This window comes from Aspergillus glaucus (assembly GCF_001890805.1).
Source record: "Aspergillus glaucus CBS 516.65 unplaced genomic scaffold ASPGLscaffold_12, whole genome shotgun sequence".
Taxonomy (NCBI): Eukaryota; Fungi; Ascomycota; class Eurotiomycetes; order Eurotiales; family Aspergillaceae; genus Aspergillus; species Aspergillus glaucus.
Genome location: NW_019170464.1, coordinates 870484 through 890039, shown reverse-complemented (window position 1 = coordinate 890039; position 19556 = coordinate 870484). Strand labels below are relative to the sequence as shown.

Sequence of the window (19556 nt, the reverse complement as noted above, 5' to 3'; positions counted from 1 at the left end):
AACAATACGATACGCGCTAAGGCAGACGAAGAAATTTAAGAAGAGCTCCACACGATTATGGTGATGCCTGCGGCTCTTCACCCTGACTGAGGCAAGTCAAGCGCCCCCCCAAGGATCGGTGATTGGATTGCATTTGATTACGGCCGGTCGAGGAATTCTAGTCTTTCCTTGCACTGCCTGGCTTTTTCTTCTTCTCCATTAATCCTCTGTTTCTCTTGCTTTTGTTTCTCTGTTGTTGTTTCCCTCTTTTATTTTATTTTATTTTATTTCTTCCTTTTTTTACTACAAAACTGGAAGGAGGTAAGTGACCACGGTTGCCGCCGAGAAACGCCAATTCGCTCGCAGCTCCCTAACACTCTTTGCTGCTCTCACAGGAATTGCCGGTATCCCCCGAAACACAACAGAGTTCTTCCACATCTTGCGACAACCTGCGATGTCTGCGATCCGGATGACACCTTGATTGAGCCCACGATGGCGTCGAGTAGCCACGACCGAGGTAATCCTGACGACGATGCTCCTCCGCACCAGTCTATCCCCCTCCAGAACCTCTCGCGGCCGGCGGAGATCCCCCTAGCAGAAGATCGTGGCATAGGGCGCAGGAGCAGCGTGGGGAGCAGATTTTCTCCGAGACGATCTCTTCGAAGACCATCATCATCGCGGAACTATGAGAGAGTCGCAGAAGATTCTCCGATTGAACCATCCGTCGCGGCGACAAACCCACGCTCCTACCCTCTCCACGAAGAAGATGAACACTCAATTGAAGACCCCGCGGCATTTGCCTTTGCGTCTGTCGGACTCAGTTTTGGCGATCCTCAACCTCAGCCTGAACGGCGCAGTCGAGACGAGGGCGGGTCCGAGTTCGATAGCATACCGCTAGGCCCCTACGGCTACAATGACCCCGACTACTACTTCTCTCCTACCGATACGCGCGAGGATGAAGCCCCGTTGACAGACCGGAGGAACATTCAGCCAATAAGTGGGGTCCGTGGTTCTTCGGATGGCGCCCCAGATGACCGAAGCAGTGTACATAACGTCAACTTTGCGACCAGTCGTACGCAGTCGGCGCGGTTGGGCGATGACCTACCACACTTGGAGAACGGATTGGGCCCAAGGGGTCGTGGCAGTAGCGGTACTACCGAGCGGTCGCGTTCGTTGTCCCCGTCGGCTTCGGGCTCTGCCTTGCAACGCGCGAGTTCGATGATGAAGAATATGTCACAGCGTGTTGTCAACTTGAGTAACGAACCGGAAGTCGTCGAACAATCAATACAGAGGGAAGAATCCTACAAGAATGCGCGCTTGGACAAGCCCCCAACATTGCCTAATCTGGCGGACTATGCTCATGATGCACCGTCTAGCAGCTCTCAAGCCAGCAGCCAAGCATCCAAGAACAAGCACTCACCGTATGCAACGTGGTGGAAGCATAGTAACCCACTGAAAGGGAAATCGCTCGGGCTACTGGGACCAAACAACCCTATCCGGGTGCGCTTATGTGACGTGCTGGTCCATCCATTTACAGAACCTTTCATTTTGCTGGTGATTGTGATCCAAATGATCCTCTTGACTATTGACTCAGCCAAGCCAGTGAATGACGATCCTCGTCCTCATAATTGGGGACAACGGGCTCTTGATTACTGCTACTTTGTTATCTTCGTGATCTATACTCTTGAACAAACAGCCAAAATACTGGTGTCGGGTCTCATAATAAACCCGGCTGAGTATAGTACTTTGGATCGCAGCCTCAGTTTCAAGAACGCGGTGATTGAGAAGGGCAAAAGTTTAATCACACCCCAACGGCAGTTCTCGATGAAAAAGACTTCGATGTTTCCAACTGAACCGCAGGCCTCTATTATACGGACCTTCACGGGTGGCTTGGATAATCATGAGGTGGAAGAGTTGATCGATGATCCTCTCCAGAGACGACGTGTGAGACTTGCTCATCGTGCGTTCCTCCGTCATTCTTTCAACCGGCTCGATTTTGTCGCCGTGGCTGCATACTGGGTCTCTTTTGTCCTTCAAATTTCCGGGGTCGAGTCTCGCCAGCAGTTGTATGTCTTCAGTATGCTGAGCTGTCTTCGGCTCCTGCGTCTTCTATCGCTCACAAACGGTACTTCCGTCATTCTTCGGAGTCTCAAGAAAGCTGCACCCTTACTTGTTCACGTTGGCTTCCTCGTATCGTTTTTCTGGCTTCTTTTTGCCATTGTCGGTATTCAGAGTTTCAAATCAAGTTTACTGAGAAATTGTGTTTGGTTAGGCCAAGACGGACAAGAAGACTATACTCAGGAGGAACAGTTCTGTGGCGGCTGGCTACACAAGAACGGGACGCAAATGGCATGGATTGGAGGTGACGGAACAAATTCTGGCCCCAAGGGGTACATTTGCCCTATGGGCTCGATCTGCATCGAACAGGAGAACCCAAGCGGCGGTACTGTGAGCTTCGACAATATTTTGAACTCGTTAGAACTCATCTTTGTGATTATGAGCTCGAACACATTCACAGATATCATGTACTACACCGCGAACAGCGACTATCTCTTGTCTGCCCTTTTCTTCGCCGTCGGAATTGTTATTCTCAGCTTGTGGATGGTTAACCTCTTGGTGGCCGTGATTACCCATTCGTTTCAAGTCATTCGCGAAGAGAGCAAACGAAGTGCCTTTGCTGTCCAGAATATCGATGAGCCTGATAGGGAAGATTTATCTGCTCGCAAGATTAGCAGCCTCAAACGTCTTTATGACAAGACTGAGTGGTTTTGGGTTATCGTCATCGGCTTCGATCTTATTGTACAGGCCCTCCGAAGTGCATCCATGCACCACGACCGAGAGGAGCTCATCAATACCACTGAGCGCGTTGTTACCTTGGTCTTACTCCTTGAGATCATCCTACGTTTTACATCGGACTGGCGCAGATTTCACACAAGGAAGCGCAACTGGTTCGATTTAGGACTTGCAGTCATTACCTCGATCCTTCAGGTTCCTGCGATCCGAGACTCTGGCCGCCCATATGCCGCCCTCAGTATCTTCCAAATCCTTCGAGTGTATCGCGTTGTCATAGCGTTTTCGATGACAAGGAACCTCATCATGGTTGTTTTCCGCAATGTCGTCGGTTTGTTCAACCTTATCGTTTTCGTGTTTCTGATCACGTATCTGGCTGCTCTCTTTGCGACGCAACTTTTCCGTGGTCAAATCGATAAAGAGGATGTCAGCACTACCGCCTCGTTCTCTGATATCTACATTTCGTTCTTGGGAATGTATCAGATTCTGTCGAGTGAAAATTGGACCGACATTCTGTACAGTGCAACTGAGAGCACAGCGGGTTTTCATACAGCCTGGATTTCTGCGACATTTTTGATCATGTGGTTCATCCTGGCCAACTTTATTGTTCTGAATATGTTCATTGCTGTCATTCAAGAGAGTTTTGATGTTTCAGAAGATGAGAAACGTCTTCACCAGGTGCGAGCTTTTTTGGAACAGAAACAGCTCAATGGGTCCTCGCAGGGAAATCTGGCGCTTTCGAAGATTTTCATGCTAGGAAGGAATTCGGAACGTTACAAGGATCCTTTGGACTACGGCCCAGCGGCTTTGGAATTGCTTCTGAAGGACGCTGTCGTACACGAGTTCTTAGACGACCAAACCAGCACGCCTGCTGCAGAAAGCGGCCGACGAGAAAGCGCTCCTCTTGATGCCATGGTTGAAGAGCCCGCGCAGCCAAGTTTCTTCTCGCGGATGTGGACACAGGTTACAAGTTCTATAATGCGCCGAGAGCCCAATCCATTCTATTCGAAGCTCCAACTTTCGAGAGCATACGAAGAACTGGATCCGAAAACAATGGCCCAGGAGGTTGTGACGGCCGCAGAGCAAAGAAAGCGAGCACAGCGAGACTATCTAGTCAATCATCCGAGGTACAACAAATCGCTGTTCCTTTTCAAGCCCAGTCATCCGGTTCGGAAATTCTGTCAGCGCATCGTTGGTCCTGGCCGTGGGCACCAGCGAGTTGAAGGCGTGAACCCCTACAAGCCAGTTTGGTATGCGTTTTCTGCATTCATCTACGCAGCGATCGTTGCCATGGTTCTTCTCGCGTGCTATACAACGCCGATCTATCAACGAGATTATTTCATTGATACGAAGAAGGGGAAGTGGTTCGTGTACACGGATATGGCCTTTGCGATTCTGTTCACAGCAGAAGCGGTTATCAAGGTTATTGCGGATGGTTTCTTCTGGACACCTAATGCATACTTTCGTGGGTCTTGGGGCTTCATTGACGGTGTTGTCTTGATTACCCTTTGGATCAATGTCGCCAGTTCGTTGAATCAGGATTGGGGTGTTTCGAGGGCTATTGGAGCGTTCAAGGCCCTGAGGGCATTGAGACTGTTGAACGTCAGTGATAGCGCTAAGGATACTTTCCACTCAGTTATTGTTGTTGGAGGGTGGAAGGTCGTTTCCGCTGCTGCCGTCTCGATGAGTTTCTTGGTCCCATTCGCTATCTATGGGGTCAACCTTTTCAATGGTCAAATGGTCGAGTGCAATGACGATGAATTCGCTGGGAATTTGGCAACGTGTGTTAATGAATTCAAGAATACACCTTCCAACTGGGAAATCCTGGCACCACGAGCGGCATCTAATCCATGGTTCGATTTCGACAACTTCGGTGATGCACTTTTCATTCTGTTCCAGATTGTATCCCAAGAAGGCTGGGTTGACGTTCAAGAAAGTGCGATGAAAGTCACTGGAAAGGGTAACCAACCGCAAGACGGGGCTGCGCCGGAGAACGGGATGCTCTTTGTGGTGTTCAACTTGCTTGGAGCTGTTTTCGTGCTGACACTCTTCGTGTCTGTTTTTATGCGCAACTATACGGAACAGACGGGGGTAGCCTTCCTGACGGCCGAACAGCGTTCTTGGCTGGAACTACGGAAGCATCTACGACAAGTATCGCCATCCAAGCGATCGTTTCAGAATGACCGCAGCAAGAGTTGGCGAGTTTGGAGTTATCGTATTGCAGTAAAGAAGCATGGTCGATGGGCGCGATGTGTGACGACCATTCTCCTTCTGCATTTGGCCCTGCTGATCTTGGAATTCTACCGTGAGCCAACGATATGGGAGATCATCAGGCGAATCCTGTTCTTCTGCTTTACGTTCTTTTACATTGCCAATCTTGTCATTCGGATGATCGGGCTCGGTTGGCACCGATTTAGCAGAAGCTCGTGGGATCTTTTTGCAATGCTCGTTATCCCTGGCACATTCATCACGACGATCCTACAATTTACCATGCCGAACAGTCATGCGATTGATGTTCTGGGCAAACTCTTCCTGGTAGCCATCACTCTGATGCTCATTCCGCGGAACAACCAGCTCGACCAGCTCTTCAAGACGGCAGCTGCGAGTTTGACTGCGATCGGCAATCTCCTGGCCACATGGTTTGTGTTGTTTCTTGCATTCGCGATCGCCATGAACCAAGCATTTGGACTCACCAAGTTTGGTGACGAGGAGGACAACAACATCAACTTCCGAGACATCCCGCGGGCACTTGTTCTGCTATTTCGGACGAGTTGTGGTGAAGGGTGGAACGAGCTGATGGAGGATTTCGCGACGATGGAACCGCCACGGTGCACGTACAACGAGGATTTCTTCAACGATGATTGCGGTAGTGCGGCATGGGCACGATCGCTGTTCATTGCGTGGAACATTATCAGCATGTATATCTTTGTTTCGCTGTTTGTGTCGCTGATCTTCGAGAGTTTCTCGTATGTGTATCAACGGAGTAGTGGGTTGTATGTGGTTAGTCGGGAAGAGATCCGGAGGTTTAAGCATGCGTGGGCGACGTTTGATCCGGATGGGGTTGGGTTTATTTCCAAGGAGCAGTTTCCGAGGTTACTTGGGGTAGGTTTCTTTCTTTTGCTGTTTATGGATCGGTGCTAACTGTAACAGGAACTTTCGGGCGTCTTTGATATGCGTATTCATGATGGCGCATATACGATTGGACGCATTCTGGAAAGATGTAGGGTTGATCCTCAGAAATCGTCCCTGAGCAACCGGAGGGTTGTGGATGGTGTAGACCTCGATGCACTGTCGCGGATCCTCACCCAGATGCCGGTCAAATCAGTCCAGGCCCGACGAGAGCGACTCAACACGTTCTACGAAGAGGTACTGGTATCCGCAGACGCGCAGCGTGGGATCTCATTCCACTCGTGCCTGATGATTCTCGCACATCACAACGTGATCAACGACAGCAAGAGTCTACGGCTCGAAGAATTCCTCCGTCGTCGCGCCCGGTTGCAGCGTGTGGAAGAGGCTGTGCAGCGCAGTACGGTCGTCGGATTCTTCGACACGCTGTACTGGTCGCGTGAGTTCCGGCGCAAGGTCGACTCGAAGAAATCCGCGCGCATGAGCGGGGTACCAACATTCACGGTCCCGGAGATCTTCGTCGATGGGGAATATCATGATGGTAACCCTGACCAACCGGATCTCTCGCGCGATGTCTCAGACAACGCCAGTAGCGACAGCAACAACGAAGGCCGTAACGACAGCGACGAAGACACGCAGCCAATGCTCTCACCCACGTTACCTAGAGGCGACACCAGCCCGACAACCGGTACCGGTACCGGTCGCCACAATCTCCCACGGATCGACACGGGCCTGGCAGGCCGCATGTCAGCCACCAATTCGCCAGCAACAGAATGGTCGAGCATCAGTCCGTCACTGGTTACGGGACGGGGACGCGCCCATACGACTTCTTCATACGATCCGCCGCCGGGCCCTAGTACCGAGGATCCTGGATTAGATACAGAAACCGGGGGAGTTGAGCATTCGCGACAGCATAGCGCGATGAGCGTGAATGATGTTATGCAGTCGTTGGGCAATTCGGCCTGGGGTGAGAGTATCCGGCGGAGTTTTACGCAGCGACGATCGGGAGATCGGGATAGTTGATCTACGTTTAAGGGGGTTGATATGGGGGAGTGATATGGGGGAATGATTAATGGGATTATGATAATTGGTGATGAGATGTGGGATGTCTTTTGTTATTTCTGACTGAGTGTAGTCTGACAAGACCATTGCATAGCAGCGGCGTTTTTCTGTATTTTTTTATGTTTTTAGTGTATATTCATGGTATCAATCGAAGCTACAATTACCGAATGCATCAGGAAATAAGAAACGTCAACTGTCACAATATGATCGGGAACGGGCGTGCAGCATTCCAATGCCATCATTCGATTGGAAATCGATCCGAAGAGTGAGGGGAATCGTCGAACACCGGCTGTTTGAGCCGTATGCGGATGTTGCATTGACTTTGTATTATAAATGAATTGATGTTTGCAGACAGTGTAATAAAGTATATGCTCTCTAATAAAATGAAGGCTGACCGCATCCGGCGTGTATGAGGCTATACAAAAGACACGGTCCTTGCAGGCACCAAACTCAGTCTGTAATGCATTGTTATATTCTGGTATTGTTATTATCATCGAGATTATTATATTACAGGAACAGGAATATATAAACGGCGTTTGTTTCGCCTTGTTTCAATTTTCTTTTTGGGGGGGGCGTCCACTATTTAGCGATTGCTATTGTGTCTAGCGTCGATCTCCATTGCCATTGCCATTTCAACTGTCGTTCTCTTCAACTCTCTCTCTCTCTCTCTCTCTCTCTCTCTCTCTCTCTCTCACATACACTCTTTTATTATATTATAATACAGCAGCCAGTCTGATATTGGTCTTACTCTCACTCTCACTCTCACTCTCACTTTATCGAATCAGATTACTTCCGATCGATCGCATCGCGACCCCGTCCACTCTCTTATCAGCCTGTCTGTCAGCCTCGACATTCGAGATTCGTCATATCAGCACATAACAATCCAGACCAATCTCGAATCGCAAGAAATAAACACACCAGCCTACCCAACATACCATCCAGATAATACAACACACAAATCGATGCAAACCAAAACACCCCCCTCCCCCATGGGCCACCTCTCCCTCCACACCTCCTTCTCCTCCTCCTCCTCCCCTCCCAATTCTGCCTCCTACGCCCGCAGCGACTGCTCAACAGTCAGCCCGCTAAGCTCAACAACAACATCCCCCGCGTCCTCGCCCACATCACCGTTTAGAAGATTATGTCGACCGGCTTGGTTCCCAGCCAGCGATAATAAAATCGACACTTCCTTAATTACAACCACCGGCACAGAAGAGAAAGAGCGCAGTCAAAGTCGCGGCCGCAGCCAAAGCCAGGCTTCCTTCCGCCTGAACCTGAATCACCATCTCAACGCGCTCCGCCGTCCATCTTCATCGCTGCTGTTCTTGCTCCGTCGGCGACCGTCGAAGATCGATCTTGCGCTCAGTGAGGAGCGCACGCGATGTGATGAGGATGCGGTCGAGAGGAAGGGGGTGGGGTTGTTGGAGCCGAGGCCTGTTGATCCAGCTCCTGCGCCCGCACCTGTCCCTGATGTGAGTATCAGTGGTGAGCGGGGATTGGGATCGCGGTCGTCGATGCAGAGTTTGAGCGCTGGAGTTTTATCGCCAGTGTCGCCGACGTCGTTGCCTGCGCGGCCGCGGTTTGTTATGGGTGGGATTGAGGAGGTTTTGGCGGGGGAGGCTTGACCTTTTATGTTTACCTTTGGAGATGGTTATGATGGGTGGTTTCTTGATTTCAATATTTACATGGGTTTGGTTTGGTCAATTGGTTTGCTGGGTATTGTAGGATGGAGTTTGGTGTGTTTTATTTTAACTAGGAATATCAACTATGCAGAATACATTCATTCATTTACTTATATATAAACTGGTCATTGAAGTATGAAGGCATGAAGTAGATCGATAAACTAGTGATTCGATCCATCGTTCGGCTATGATACACACTATGTACACTCCACTCACATGAAAATAGAAAAGAAAAGAAGACATGCTCGGGTATTGGAATTAAAGAAATAACCCAAATGCTCAAGAAAGGAGAAAAATAAAAACAAGAAGATAACCACCAATTACCAGATATGCAATGCCAACAACACAACACCAATACCCAGGAGTAACAAGAAAGAAAGAAAAAAAAAAAAAAAAACATCACTTCGTACCCTTTCGTTGATTAGGCCACAATTGCCCCCGACAATTCTTCTCCCCACACAAACACTTGACAGCACTCGGGTCAATTTTCTCTTTTTGACTTTTCGCACCACCCCCAACCCCAGATCCAGATGCAGTAGAGTTAGTACCAACAGCCCCCGGATTATAATCAAACGTCAACTCCGTATTCGCCGGGATATCCCTCAACGAAAAGAAAGCCAGATCGTACAACCGCTCGTCACCATGTGTCCGGGAGACAGGCAACATGCGACAGTTGGGGTTACATGAATGGTTCATGAACCGAGCCGGTGAGCCCAATTTTTGGCCGTCCACGACGTAGATGTCGTCGTCATCTATGAGAAAGTCGAGCCCGAAGAGATAAGAATGTTCGTGCGTAGAGGTGGCGAGGTCTTCGCGGACGTCGGCGGTTTTCTTGAGGATGACTTCGCCTAGGTAGCAGTCGATGAATTGGCCGCAGCGGATGGGGTCGGGGGAGCGGAGGCCTGCTTTATTAGCATTTTGGATTAAGATAGAGATGGCACGGGGAGGGGGGACATACCGAATCCACGATTCCCAGTATGAAAAATCTCCAGCCGCACCGTCCTCCCCTTCTGCACAACACTATTCCAGCATTTCCTCCTACACCCGCACCGCGAACTACACTCATAGATCATCGACGTACGTTTCATGAAATCCGGCGTCAATAACATCAACCCCGGCTTATCAGTCGCAGCCCGATATGGCACGATCTTGTCATCCGAATGCTCCTCCTCAGACAGACAAGTACATCGACGCGGATCACACCCGGGTCCACAATCGCATCCCCCATTGAACGACTCTGGGACGGGTTGCACACCTTTCCGGATTTTGTAAGCGTTGACGAATTCAAAGTTCGCCGCAAAACCAGTTAACATCCGTTCATCCCCGCGCGCCAGCGTCACCGGCGGGCCCTGGATCTTAGATAACTTGCGCAGAAACGACTTGACCAACTGCTGATGTACTGTAGTGTGAGGCCGAGCAGTTAGGATCGGGCTCGGGCCTGTGTGGCCTATTTCCAGGGGGACATTACTCCGGTTGTTGTAGTCTTTTTTTATCTTCCTGGCAGGGTAAGCGCCCTTTTGCGCGCGTTTCTCGTAAGCATCAGTTGGGTAGTATTTTTCCGAGAGGCCGGTTAGTTTAAATGATGTGTCGACGCGGGTCCATTCAGAGTTGAGGATTTCTCTTTTTAGTTGGTGGGAGGGCGAGGGGATGACGACGCTGATGGCTTTTTGTTGTTGGGTTTCCGGGCTGGGGGCTGGGCCGTTTGGGATTAAGGGTTTTTGTTTTGGGGCTGGGGAGGGGGTTTTGGAGGTATTGGTTCTGCTGTTGGTGCTTCTTTTATTACTGTGGTTAGGGTTGTTATGGTTGGCTAGGCCATTGACAGCAGGCGAGAAACGACGGGATGACACAGACGAAGTATCCTCGGAATCTCTATCTTTTCTTTTCAATGAATTTGGAGAAGAGGGAGAGCGATGAGCAAGGTTGAAGAAGAATGAATGGATGGTTTTTTGTGGTTGGTGAACTTGGTGTTGTTGCTATATCAGGTCAGCTGACTTGGCGCTTAGTGGTGATAATGAGAGTGTAAATGATCAGAAGCGGTAAGTGGTAACGCGGAACGCGTGAATTGGCAGAAATGGGCAGATAACAGGTGGCGGGTATTTATTTAGATTTTAGGGGATGGAATATGGAATTATGGATTGTGGGACGGGGTCACGGAAATGCGCGGAAAGAATGTCTTTCGGGCCAGAGGGCAGAGATGATATAAAAAGCTGTGCAACAAGACCTACCTCATCAGAGTCCAAGTCCCGCGTCAGGTCGATTACCATCTTGCCTGCTTGGCCAGTTGAGCCACATGAGCTGCCTGTAGTGTGGCCTGTTGGCGTGGAGCAGATTCAGAAAAGCTGCCAAGCAGGTGAAGACTGAAGCCCAGGCAAGCTATCACTTTATACAGCAGATTCAAGAAAGAAGTCTTAATAATTCTTGAAGACTGAAGTCTCTGGAGCCTGGAGTTTGGAGTCTGGAGGCCTGGTGAGCTCAGGAGCAGGTGGTGTAGCCTGGGGATAAAGGCCATTGCCAAGGGGGCAGCTTAGTCAGTGCTGAGTAAGTTGATGTCAGAAGGGGTTTCAAGCAATATGAATATGAATATGAATTATGAACAGGAACAGAATCAAGAATCAGTATGCTATCAGCTTCAAAACAAATGTAATAAAAGCATTCAAAAAGGTCTCGCAAGACTTGTGGGCAATCTGGCGCGCAGAATGAGCGTGTTGGAAGACAGTTCAGGGAGTGAAAGTTGAGAAATCTATTGGCAAATGCGTATCAAAAGAAGGCCAAGGGAAAACGCGCGAGAAGCATGCTCAAACAAAACACTTTTTCCTTTTGTCTTTTGTCAGGGATTTCACCCTGGCCAATCAGAGTATGTATACCTGAACCTCCTATTTTTATGCATTTAACTCTTGCAAACGATTCTTCTGGCTTTTCTGGACCGGTTGCTATAGTTTATAGCAACTAATTCTGAATATATAGGGTATGGGTTGACGATTGATTCTGAACTGGTTCTTTTAGCTAGCTGGCATGGACGCGGGGCTGACTCAGCGCTCAGCGGGCATAGTTATAAATACTCGCACCTCCAACCCTGGGGTTACAACTTACAACTCCCGGAGCCGCTTTGAACGGTTCATCGGTCATCCCTGTTCGGTCCGGGCATAATGGCGGCTCGGGTGCTGCTGTTGGTCATCGGAAACCATAATTACTGCTCTGCAGCACAATATATACAGACCGATATGAATATAATTGGAAATCCTCGCACCCCGACAATCCTCAGCCGGCCCGGAGTTGATTTAGTGAGATGGTATCATGGTGCATCACCGCAGTGCCGCTCAACTTTTTGACATGGTCGCCTTAACCTGTTTACAGATTTTTGATTTAGGGCTTGGTCAATACTAGTATCCTACTAGTACTGGATATTTATTGAAAAATGGAGACTGTCAGACCGGAATATCATCGCACTAAGACAAGACAACCAGGCCAACATAGTGGTCACTGTCAGCCTGTCAAGCGGGTTCATGGTCAATCTTTTAACAAAGGGATAGTAGTACTTACTCGACTATTTGAATGATCGCATTAACCCGGTTTGAAATCGTGTGATGTCTAGTGGAAGTCAGCTATCTATCATTAACCATGCACACCAGGCTCTTCTGTGCGACTAACTGTCGACATTGGTAGGCAAGACCTTAAGGATAATGTAGCAGAATGAGTAGGAGAATACCGTGAGGATTCAGTAAGATGTTTGAATAACTAATAGTATTATGGTGATGCTCCATGGTGATTAGTGATTTCTAGTAGTCAATGGGTTTTCCTGCCACGGGCTCGGAATAGAAGATAATAACGAACTGAATTCCTATCTAGACTATTGTAACCATCAACGAGAATATCGAATCTGGGGAGAAGAAGAAAGAGGAAATCTATCTAGAAGACGAAGGGGTCTTATGGGCGTTTGTGTGATCTCGCTAATGTTCCGTTTGTCTTCATTGCACGGTTGGCGTTGTTTGGCGTGTTGATGTCGTTTGTCTATATCGGCGTCAGTGCAGCGTTGGGCCGTCACATTTCCTCTGTTCCAGTTACACGCTCCCAATATCCGCCTTAACATGCAATCCTCGCACCCCTAACTCCAGTTTGCGTCCATTCCGCAGTGATCGAACGTGTAAAATCAGCCCAAAATCAGTTCTACTATGCTATCTTAGCGAAAAGCCCGCACTGCCTTTATGTCATCCTAGTCGCGAAGGTTTTCTTCATCTCAACAGCTCCATCAATCTGGCTTTCGGGGTTTCTGTATCCCTTTTTGGACCCTCAACCAATTGAGTATGGCGACGTTAACGTGTAGTTTCCCTCCTAATTCTATCATCCACACGTCCTTGTCCTCCAGTAATTCTCAATGTGATTTAGAAAGCTCGCTTTCTACAACGACAGTTCGGTATTCTCCAATAGTAGGTTGTCATTGGCGCTGGGAAGTTTCCCATTATTCACCTGACCGTTCGGCCTCGATTAATACTCTTCCCATTCACAATTGAGAATAATGAATAGGCTAGGCGGAACCATGAGCCTAGGAATATAGTAGTATTCATAGGCATAGATAGCGAGATCCTTCTTGTCTCCGAGGCGGTTTTTGTTTGCGTGTATTCAACACGGACGCCCATTCAAGCAGGGGGTACATCTTATCTGGTTTCAGTTATGCCCCGAAGCCCTTCAGTTTATACACGTTGTCTGTTTCCTGAATAGTAATGCACAAACTGTCAGTAACAAACCAAATAACATAGAATGTTGGCTGCATGGGTCCTGTACTAACAGCGGACTTGAACGCGAAGGCAAATTTTCCAAAATGAGTGTGCACGTAGTTCCTCAACAGCAACCTGTTTGGTAGGTCATTGATATTTTCCATATGCATCCCCATTTTGCGGCGGTCCAACGTGTAAAATCAGCCCAATGTCGGTTCCGCTACCCTGTCTTAGTGAAACCGTACTGCCCTTTAGGTCATCCCAGTCGCGAGGATAGCGGTTGGTAAACGTGGCCATCCCGGACGCATTCAGGCTTCCTGAATACCTTTCTGAGCCTTCGACTAATTGATGACAATAGCCACGTTGGCGTGTGGCTTTCCTCCCATAATCCAGATATCCTTGTTCTCTAGCAGTTTCCGATGCGATTCAACCTCAAATGGTTTATAGTCCTCAATGGTACGTGGCAGTTGGTGCTGCCGCCCAATTTTGGGAGGTACAGTAGTGTTCCTCGAAAGCTTTCGGCTCATATACGTTGTCTGTGTCCTAATGGCATATACCATGTCAGTAAAATCGGATAACAGTATGTGGCTTTCTTGGTGTACTAACAGTGGACTTGAAAACGAGAGAGAATTTTCCAAAGGGGGATGTATGTAATCTCTCAATGACAGCCCATTTTAAAGACCGTTCTCACATTGGGCTGTCAGTCCGACTCTTTTAAGTTCGGAAGGCAACGGTAAAGCATTTCCCATATGCTTACAATATTATCTGGTGGCTCCTTGCTTGTATTAGCATATCAACGGACATGGTTAGGGTTATAGTAGGCGACATTACCGACTTATCCCAAAAGGCACATGCAAAGGGAATGATGTGGGCACCTTCGAGGTGCCACAGAACCCCCGAAATCCAGGCTGCCAATCTTCCAGCGACCAAGGTTTGTGGCCTTTAGGGCCGCAAAAATGGCCGTCAAGTTGTGAAATCTCTTCTCGCGTTTGTGCAGCGCCACTCTTCCTTCTTTTTCAGGTCCGTCTGTCTGCCGGTAGCAAAATATTGCTTTTGGCTGGTCTCTTCTTGTTATCGTTGGACCTACTTGACAGTATGACTCCGGTATATGGATTACTGAAAATTGCATATAGTCCACCGTCATCAGCTGCATTAAGAATGTTCCTGGCGATCGATTCTCGCCCTTCTTCCTGCAACCATTCGCAAAACGCACTCAAGGAAGGCTAAAGCCTCTCACCAATAAGGGCAGTTCTGGAACTGGTACGGGAAATCCTTTTCTTCATTCACTGCTAATGTCGGCCAATCGCACGTGGTCATGGCGGTCGTTATCGTGACCGGCAGGCTGGGTAAGTGCTGTCGAGCAATCATACTCGCAGACTCATGTCGTGGGCGCGACAGTGATCGCCGCTTTGGGCGGAGACGCGAGGCATTTTTATAATGCTCCTTGGAGATCTTGCATAAGTACGTACGTAAGGTCGTCCCAATGTTGATCAGCAGGTGCTGCGGGTAATGATGATAGGATAGACTGTTACGGCAGTATGTTTTGAAACATCAACCCTCAATCCGAAACTGTCCTGTAAAAAACTTCGTAGATTTCGTACAGGTCGATAAATCCACCTTCCGCATGCCGTAGTAGCCAAGAATCCTAGACATGAGAAGGGAGACGTTAGCGTAGGCGTTTAACTCCGGTATGGCTCATTGGGAATGCCATAGAAGCTTAAGCCATAGATTAGGAAGCTCGCTAGTTATGAAAGATAACTGGCTTCTTTGTTTCTCGAAAGTCCGTAAGACCACGGCAAATCCTCTGTGGGAAAACGAATAGGCTGACAACGACCTTATTCATCCTCAATTGGAGTGCTGTTAGAAGAAGCTTCTGTAGCTTCCTTGAAGCGTGTGCTTAAATTGAGAAAAGCAATTGCTTCAACTTCATCTCCCGCTACTGCGCAGGAATTGGTGCAAGGAAAAGACCCTCTACATCATATAGCTCATTGATGATAGAAGTAGGTTGAAGAGGAGAATCTTCGCAAGTCCATGGACATAGGGCAATGAGCCACCCAAGCACTGAAAATCGCCTTCTTCTCTGGACGCCATATCCTATAGTGCGCTCATATAGTAGGCTTGTGATGAAAAGAGTAGATGGAGATGAGAAGATCCAGTCATACACAAAGACGTAGATTTACGAACCCCGCTAGTCTGCTTTTGGTAGTAGGGCTTAGTGTATTCACCAGTGGAAATCCAAGTGTTTGAGACCTAAGTGATAGTGAAGCTGGTCGGAAGCAATACATTTTTGTGCTAAATCGCGAAATCTATAAATTACAAAAAAACAACACTAATTAGTCCAATATGTATACACTTGACAAGCAATCCTCGACAATGACAATGAGCAACCAGTCAACGAGGCTGGAGATGCAGCGCAAACTGAACCCTTCAACAACATCAGGACTCAAACCACACGAAATGATGAATTAAATAAGTGACAAGATGACATGCTCATGCAGTTCCATCATATATGATGACCGGTTTTCGTATCAGATATGGTTCTACCAAAGTAACACAACAAATGAAAAGTAAATGCAAACATTCTCATGGCTCATACATCCCCCTCCTTCTTTACAAACGTGATCAATCACAGCTTCAATGCATCCAAGATCTTCTTCGCCATCTCCCGGTACTGCCACATCCCACCGGCCACCTTCTTGAATTGAATACCGTGCAGTGAGAACAGCGGCACTTTCACGATGAGGATCTCGAACCGCAGGATCATGTTCTCGCCTGTGTCGCTTTGCACTTGCGTCGTTGTCTCGCCGACCACGCGTTCGCCAACGTTTTGGTTCCGCGGGGTGACGTATTCGTCGGATTCGGAGTTCGAGACGAAACTGCGGTCTGGGGGATTCTGCTGCTGTGATCGACGTTGCGTGCGCTCATCGTGGTTCAAGAGTCCTCCGAGGCTGATGCGCCGTCGGTGATTCGAGACCTGGCCTTGGCGATCCGGACTTGGGGGACCGACATCCACCACCTTGTCGAGGTCGATGCTTGGGGCATGTCGACAACTGAATCCTCCCTTGATTTCCTGGTAGTTCACAGAAAGTTGCTTCAACACTCGAATGATATCCGCCCGGATAACCGGGAGAGGCTTGCTGCTAGTAGTCGATACACTGAAGAGACCCTTGAGGTAGACCGGCTTCGACAGGTCCTCTCCTTCGTTGGCACTTTCCAACGCAGTTCCAGCCCCGGAGATGTCTGCATCCGTCTCCTCCGGTACATTGGACTCTCGGGCAGCCTCCCGTCTAGCTCTCCGTGCCTGTATACTCTCACGACGGGCATGACCAAGCGACACTGTACGCGTACTATGAGTGCGCATGGGTGCTCTGGATGTCCGTCCTGCCGTGTCATTAACCGCCACATGGTCCGATCCACTGGTTGCAGGCGGCTGTCGCCCATCCGCGGAGTCCAATGTATCGGCGTCACCACCACGGCGGGATGCCCTTTGCGCTCGGTTCTCGGCTGAACTGACGCTGGTGGATCTTTCCAGTAACTTGTTGGATCGCGAGGCCTGCTCTGCCGATCCGGGTGCCTTGAGATGTTCATTTTGCGCTTGGCTGCCACCAGAGTTTGTTGGCGATGGATCCGCTCGTCGGGCTCTCCTCATGCTGAATCCACGGTGAAGAGGAGAAGCCGAGTCTGCAGGTGGCTGGACGTTCAACGACGGTGTGTGGCTATGTCCGAAGTGAGGACGCTCCGTATCACGGCCGCGGTCCTTGGTTCGACGCGTGCTGAATCGTCTCAAGATGCCTGCAGCAGTGCTTTCCTTCTTCGCAGGGGTTCCTGGCTGGGATCCAGGTTGGGCAGACGGCGCCTGTCCAGACTGCGGGCCAAGGTTGAGATTCTTGACACCATTCCCAAGTTCATCATCACCATGGGTCCTGGCCCTAGGACGGGATCTGCGACCAGTATCATTCTCCCCGGGGATTTGATACTGGTTGGTATGAGCGGCTTCTGGCGCCGGAAGGTCCGGCATTTGCAGCATGCTATCGCCCGCTCCATGTGGCAGACCAAGAGCACCGGGCTTGATCTCGGTTCGTTCTCTATCCAGCTTCTCCTTGACTAGATAGTACACTGACAATAACGGACTGTACGCATTCAGAGGGTCGCTTCCAAGTTGTACTGCCTCGGCAGAAGGATTCGAGAGAGTATCTCTGCTGGCCGAATTGCGCCGTTTGTAAAATTCAAACATCCCCCGCTTCTTCTCCGGCAGACTCGGGGGCGGTTGCTCGCGATAGTTGTTCACAGCATTCTGGTACTCCTCCGACTCGATGACCTTGGTGAGCTGCGTCGTAATGTACTCCGGCGATCCAAAGTCAAATCCCGTCATCTTCTCAACCACATCGGAATCCAATGGGAGCTGCACTGGCTCACGGGTGGGAAGATAGTTTTCTGGCGGGCTGCTAAATCCCTTGTTCATCCAAGGGTGGCTCATGATTTCTGTCAAGCTGGCACGTTGCTTTGGATCCGTGACCAACATGCGCGAAATGATGTGACGGCACTCTAGACCAGCTCAGTAAGCGCATTTCAGGAAGATATGTCGTAAGAGAAGCTTACCGTTCGTGAGTCCCTGTGGGTACTCGACATTACCCTTCTTAATCTTCGCATGCAGTTGCGGCATGCTCTGATCGTCAAAAGGCACCTTTCCGCATACTAAAACATATAAAACAATTCCAAAACTCCATACATCAACCTCTGGTCCGGTATACTGCCTGGCCTGCAGCAGCTCCGGAGCGGCAAAGTAAAGACTGCCACAGAATGTTTTGAGAAGGCTTCTTGGGGAAAACAGATTGCTCAGACCAAAGTCGATGATCTTGATATCACCCGTTTTGCTGATCAGAATGTTCTCAATCTTGAGATCACGATGAACAATGCTGTTGCGATGACAGTAGTCCAACGCGCTGGCGATTTGACGAGCAAACTTGCGGGCCTGCTTTTCTTTGAGTTTGCCATGCGAAATGATATAGTCGAGCATCTGGCCCCCGTTGACGTATTCGAAGAGCATATACCAATGGTAGGTGGTGCGCACGACGTCGCGCATGCCACAGATGTACGGGTGGTTCACGAGGCTAACAATGGCGGATTCACGAGCGGTTCGGGTTTCTTTGGAGCGATCGGCCCTTTCCGCCTCACGCGCACTGCGATGCTCTTCAAAGGACTGTCTGGGTACAATCTTGACGGCCGCCTACATTCATGTTAACCTTGCCCCCCGAGCGAGGGAGAATGAGCTCACCTGTTCACCGGTTTCCATGTTCTTTGCCAATTTTACTTTTCCCATACTACCAGCACCAATCGTTTTCCCGAGCGCCCACTGGCCGGATGGCGTCGTAATCATCGTGCGACGTTTTGGTGCCGCAGACGCAGCTGAGTGCACTTGTGCACCAGAGCCCGTCTGCGGAGGGCCACTCGACCCTTCGGCCGTGGCAGGTCCAGCCATAGCCATGTCGATGCTGTCGCGTTGGTTACCCTGAACGGAAAGGTTGCGCTGGTGTCTCTTCGGGGCGGTATCAGTGTGGTATGCGGCGGCACGTTCTTGGGAACGTTCTCGGGAATAACTGCGACGGGTGGGAGGCGGAAGATTGCCTCTGGTGGCTTCGGGATCGCGACGAGCTAAATTGTCAAAAACGGCCTTATTGGACGGGGGAGGATGGCGCTCATAGGCCTGCGTTTTAAATTGGGCAGGGGACTGGAGATGTTGGGGTTGATGGGGCGGCTGGGAAGGCTGGGATGCGGTTGAGGGCCGAACCGCGACACTTCTAGTTCGATGGGGAAGATCGGACGAGGGCGGACGTTGGGTTTGGGGACGAGACGAGGTAGAATGGCTGCGAACAACCGTTGGCGACGCAGACGATGAGGCAGCAGTGGACATCACGAACAGTAGGACAGATCAAAGAAAAAACAGCTGTACCCTCTTTCACTCTCTACCCCCCGGGGCGAGACGAATCCCCAGCGCACGAGCAGTCAACCAGTTTATTATGGTATGTTTCGATCGATCGGTTGGGTTGGTTAAGGAAATGGCAGAAGATAGAATAGAATAGTAAGACCAGCCAAGAAGAGTCAAGAGGAATAAGAGAACGACTCGGGCAACGGTTGCAGACGGTCGGGGAGCGGGGAGCTGACTAGGTCACGTCAGGCTCGGAGAGGTCAATAAAGAGTTATAGAA

General features: G+C 49.6%; 4 protein-coding genes across 4 annotated transcripts; 2 read left to right on the top strand and 2 right to left on the bottom strand.

Annotated features, from left to right (window-relative positions):
* Window positions 1-471: 471 nt before the first annotated feature.
* On the top strand, window positions 472-6918 carry cch1 (calcium channel protein CCH1; the record flags this gene model as incomplete). The annotated part of the gene is made up of 2 exons (XM_022540779.1): window positions 472-5871; window positions 5920-6918. The coding sequence occupies 2 exons, from the start codon at window positions 472-474 to the stop codon at window positions 6916-6918; spliced, it is 6399 nt and encodes a 2132-aa protein (XP_022400357.1).
* Window positions 6919-7845: 927 nt separating this feature from the next.
* On the top strand, window positions 7846-8689 carry ASPGLDRAFT_48220 (uncharacterized protein). Its single transcript, XM_022546848.1, has one exon. It carries the CDS (start codon window positions 7947-7949, stop codon window positions 8580-8582), a length of 636 nt encoding a protein of 211 aa, XP_022400356.1. The 5' UTR covers window positions 7846-7946; the 3' UTR covers window positions 8583-8689.
* A 90-nt stretch (window positions 8690-8779) lies between these two features.
* On the bottom strand, window positions 8780-11140 carry clrD (histone-lysine N-methyltransferase Clr4). Its single transcript, XM_022542790.1, has 3 exons — window positions 10865-11140; window positions 9598-10612; window positions 8780-9541 (listed from the first exon to the last, which is right to left on the bottom strand). The coding sequence occupies exons 1-3, from the start codon at window positions 10901-10903 to the stop codon at window positions 9039-9041; spliced, it is 1557 nt and encodes a 518-aa protein (XP_022400355.1). The 5' UTR covers window positions 10904-11140; the 3' UTR covers window positions 8780-9038.
* Window positions 11141-15977: 4837 nt separating this feature from the next.
* kin1 (putative serine/threonine protein kinase Kin1) lies at window positions 15978-19262 on the bottom strand (the record flags this gene model as incomplete). The annotated part of the gene is made up of 3 exons (XM_022544682.1): window positions 15978-17896; window positions 17951-18578; window positions 18627-19262. The coding sequence occupies 3 exons, from the start codon at window positions 19260-19262 to the stop codon at window positions 15978-15980; spliced, it is 3183 nt and encodes a 1060-aa protein (XP_022400354.1).
* Between the last annotated feature and the right edge of the window lie 294 nt (window positions 19263-19556).